Genomic DNA, 3980 nt, shown 5'->3' with positions numbered 1-3980 from the left:
GAGTGTAGAGTTCATTCTGTACCTATCAGTCTCCGATACAGTGTGCGAGTGTGGCTTTGATTCTGTACCTCTACAGTGTGAGAGTGCAGTGTTCCTGCGGTAGGCATGCTGTATAATCCCGTCACAGTGATCGCACCTTTCTTATTCCTGAGTTCTACACACATTGATTTACTGGGTGAGTCTCCGGGATGACCTCCATCTTGTGACGTTGTGCCTGATCAGCAACGCAGCTCCCCACCCTCATTTACCTCCCTCTGCACTGTCTGAATCACATGAATCCTGGAGTGTTTCGATACCAGTCCTGCCTTTCTCCCAACCAGACCTGTGTAACGGATGAAGCACGGTGCCATGTACTAATCCAGGCGCTACGTACATCCGATTTCACTGTTCTACATCCTGCTCTGAAATAAACTCACTTCTGCCCTCCGGTGCCACTGTGCTCATTAACGTGCCCATCTTGACTTCCCTTTAGGGTTCCTCGACTTCACCTGTACTTTCCGCTCAATGTTACTTACTGAGCTGTCGCTCTGGATCCCAACACCCCCTCCATATGCCACAGGATAAAAATCATCAGGGTGTCTCCAGAAAGCTTCCCTGTGAGAATATTACGTTCCCTTCACTGTAACCCATCCTCCTGACACCAGTCCCACCTATCCTGGAAGAGGGACCAATGATCTGTGTTCCTGATGCCCTGTCTCCTGAACCAGATTGTTAGCCACACATTTAAGTGTACCAACTTACCATATCTTACCTCGCAAGCATGTGACACCTGAAAGAATCCTGCAATCACCACCCGAGAGTTCATATTTTCCTAACTTTCTGCCCAACTCCTTACATTCTCTTTGCAAAAACTTGTCTCTCTGTTGTTAGTTCTAATAAGGACCACAACCTCTGGCTGCTCACCGGGCCTTTTCAGAATGGCCTGTACATTCTCAGAGACATCTTTGGCCCTGGAGTGATTAGGGTAACACACAATCCTGCAATCTCACTCATTTGCACACATACTCCTGTCTGTGGCCCCGCTGGAATGTTTGCTACATGTGATTCATAGATTTCCATCCTGTGCTTTATGTGCTTTCTAATAACCCGTTTGTAATGAATATTGTTTGAAAATTCATTCATTGTATTCTTCTTTGATTCAGCTCAGGCAATTCACTTATGCATTCGCAAACAAAGGAAACTCCACACGTATTGAAACTCGCAATTTGTTAAAACACGTCGGATTTTAAATTTTAGAACTAACAAAATAACTAATGTCTAAAGTAGTAGCTGTATATAATTAAAAATAATGCTTATCATCCTCTAAAGAAGCCAATCGCAGTGATAGAGCGGAACCACAAATCCGGCAATGAATGTCACACCTTTGTTTTCCATCTCTCTCTCCCTCTCCCCCCCCCTCTCTCTCTCTCACTCTCTCTCTCTCTTTCTCTCTCTCTCTCCCTCTCCCTCTCTCTCTCCCTCTCTCTCTCTCTCTCTCTCTCATTCTATTTCCTCTGCCTCTCTCACACGCCCATTCCCTCGCGCTCACTCTCACCACATCTTCTTCGCGCCCTGTCCCTCGCGCGCTCCCCCGCGCGCTCTCCTTCGCGCCCTCTCCCTCGCGCGCTCTCCCGCGCGCCATTTCCTCGCGATGTCTCATTCTCTCTCGCGTCTGCGCCCTCAGTCCTCGCGCTCCCTCCTGCTCGCGCTCACTTTCTCCATCTCTCTATCTCTCACAGAGAGACAAGTGACGGTGACGGGACTTTGTCTTCAATTGTAAAACAGGAAAATAACAGGGTGAAGGAATGGAAATGTTATAATGGGAGCAGGAGTGGTTGATAGAGACGAAAATATACTCCACGATCAGGCGGTTTTGTCAGAACTGGGCAGCAGGTTCGCCCCAAGCCTCAATTTAACAGGGCGGGACGTGAGGCGCAAAAGAGATTTCTCTGGTGAGGCCAGTGATCAGCTGTAAACAGATTTATTTCACTCTAAAGCAACACACAAGATGGAAAATAGTAAACAGTTAACAGGACTCTGATCAGCGGACTCGTCATAAAGAAGTTGACATTCTACTCTTCTCCATCGCTGCTGCCTGGCCTGCTGAGTTCCTCCAGCTTTCTGTGTGAGGAACAGAGTAAACAGTCGACGTTTCGTGGCGAGACCCTTCATCAGGATCTGATTTTGTGCGTGTTGCTTTGTATTTTGAGCGAATGCAGAATCTCTCGTGTTTATTCTGTCAGTCTGTTTATCACATTATTTCCATTTACCAACAACTGGGGGGAGAGAATAGGGAGCATGAAGGCAGCTGAATTGTAATACTTTACAGTATTTAGTTCCCACGTTTTATGAATTTAAAAATCCGATGCATTGGGTATTTCACCGCATTCTTCATTTCCTCTCGGAATTTGCTCTGAGTCACGGCGTAAATACACGTGTTGGTGCAGGGACTGAGAACCTGCAGCATGTCCGCTGTGTGTCCGGTGATGTAACGGGGATCCGTGACAGAACCAAAAAAAGCCATTGAAATCCGTTTATAGACAGAAAATATCACCCGTGTTCCCCACAACAGTATGAAACTACCGGTTATGCTGAAGAGCAAAACGATGGATTTGCGTCGGTTCTCCGTCTCCCGGTCCTTGTCATTCTCTCCACTCTTTTGTCCCCGGAGCCCCCTGCGGGCTCGACTGGCCGCTAGAATCCGCCTGACAGTCAGAATATTCAACAGTAAAATCAGAAAGAATGGGAGACAAGGGGTTAAAATGAGATGAAACATATCAAATGCCGCCCATGAGGGAGAGTTTGTGAAGCTCGGTGTATAAACACAATCCCAGGGAACACCATTAATTATTTCCCGAGGCCCAAATGCAAAGCTCCAGGGGACTCCCTCCAAACAGGCCAGCACACTCACTGTCCCGATAACCACAGCCGCCGTTCTCTCGGTGCAATATCTTGTTTTCAGCTTCTCACAGCAAATAGCCACAAATCGATCGACGGTGAAAGCGACAGTCAGCCAGACTGAGGTCACAGTGCTCGCAGAAATCAACCATAGAATGACTCTGCACACAGGAGTAATGAACAGGAACGATCGGGGAAAATAAATCAGAGCAGTCCAGCTCAGCAGCGGATGCGAGATAACGACCAGGAGATCGGCCGCTGCCATTCCGACCAGGTAGCGAGTGACACATTTGGAGAGTCCGCACTTTCCCCGGGAGAGGATCACAATCGCCACCAAGTTCGCTGGAAGAGAGACAGGAACAGCAAGTTGAGAAAATGCTGAGCAGAAACCAAAGCGGCAGTTTGAGGGGATCCTGTGATATTTCCACTTTATTGTTACATTTAGCGGTGGGAGGGTCGAGAGAGGGCGCAGAGCTGGCGGGACAGAGAAGGAATTTACACAGTAAAATGAAGTCAGTATGATCCGAATATGGATTCCTCGCTGATTTCCTCAATGTGGACTGACAGCGGAGAGCTAAAACTGGGTAACTAACTCCTCAGGGCCAATACTTGATGGAACAATTTCTACCGGCACCTTCCGCGTCTCGTCTGGCTGAAATGAATAAATCCGGACGCTGATGGCGGAATTCTTCCATTAGACAATCAACAACTTCCATAGTGACCCCTGTCAGCTACCGAACAGCCGATGGACGGAACAAAAACAGGAAACGCTACAAACAGTCATCCAGACAAAACAAAATATTGGAAAATAGTTAAAGTATCTCTCTTTCAGAACTGTTCTCAGAGAGGCCTCTGGCACAAGTGTTAACCGGTTTCTCTTCCCATACAAACTGTTTGGGACTCCGTGTTTCCAGCATTCCCGAATTTGTTTCCTATTCCGGAACCTCACTGACTTTACAACAGAACATGGACTGATTCCAACAGATGCAGCGCAGCCTGACACAACCTCACAGACAGACATGACGCCTCCCACTGAATCCGGCACAGGGAAGCGGGGAGAGGAATTCAAACTCGCTGCCGCAGTCAGATGTCCGGAACAGTGT

General features: G+C 47.8%; 1 protein-coding gene across 1 annotated transcript in view; it reads right to left on the bottom strand.

Moving 5' to 3' along the window:
* Positions 1-2311: 2311 nt before the first annotated feature.
* The window catches only part of LOC140184986 (probable G-protein coupled receptor 139), a 24785-nt gene continuing 23116 nt past the window's right edge, over positions 2312-3980 (bottom strand). The window contains exon 4 of the mRNA XM_072238218.1: positions 2312-3219. Coding sequence (XP_072094319.1) covers positions 2312-3219 — 908 coding nt within the window. The remainder of the gene's footprint in view (positions 3220-3980) is intronic.

Source organism: Mobula birostris, chromosome 20 (assembly GCF_030028105.1).
Source record: "Mobula birostris isolate sMobBir1 chromosome 20, sMobBir1.hap1, whole genome shotgun sequence".
In the NCBI taxonomy this organism is placed as follows: domain Eukaryota; kingdom Metazoa; phylum Chordata; class Chondrichthyes; order Myliobatiformes; family Myliobatidae; genus Mobula; species Mobula birostris.
The sequence above is the reverse complement of the archived record's forward strand: the minus strand, read 5'-3'. Positions and strand labels throughout refer to the sequence as shown.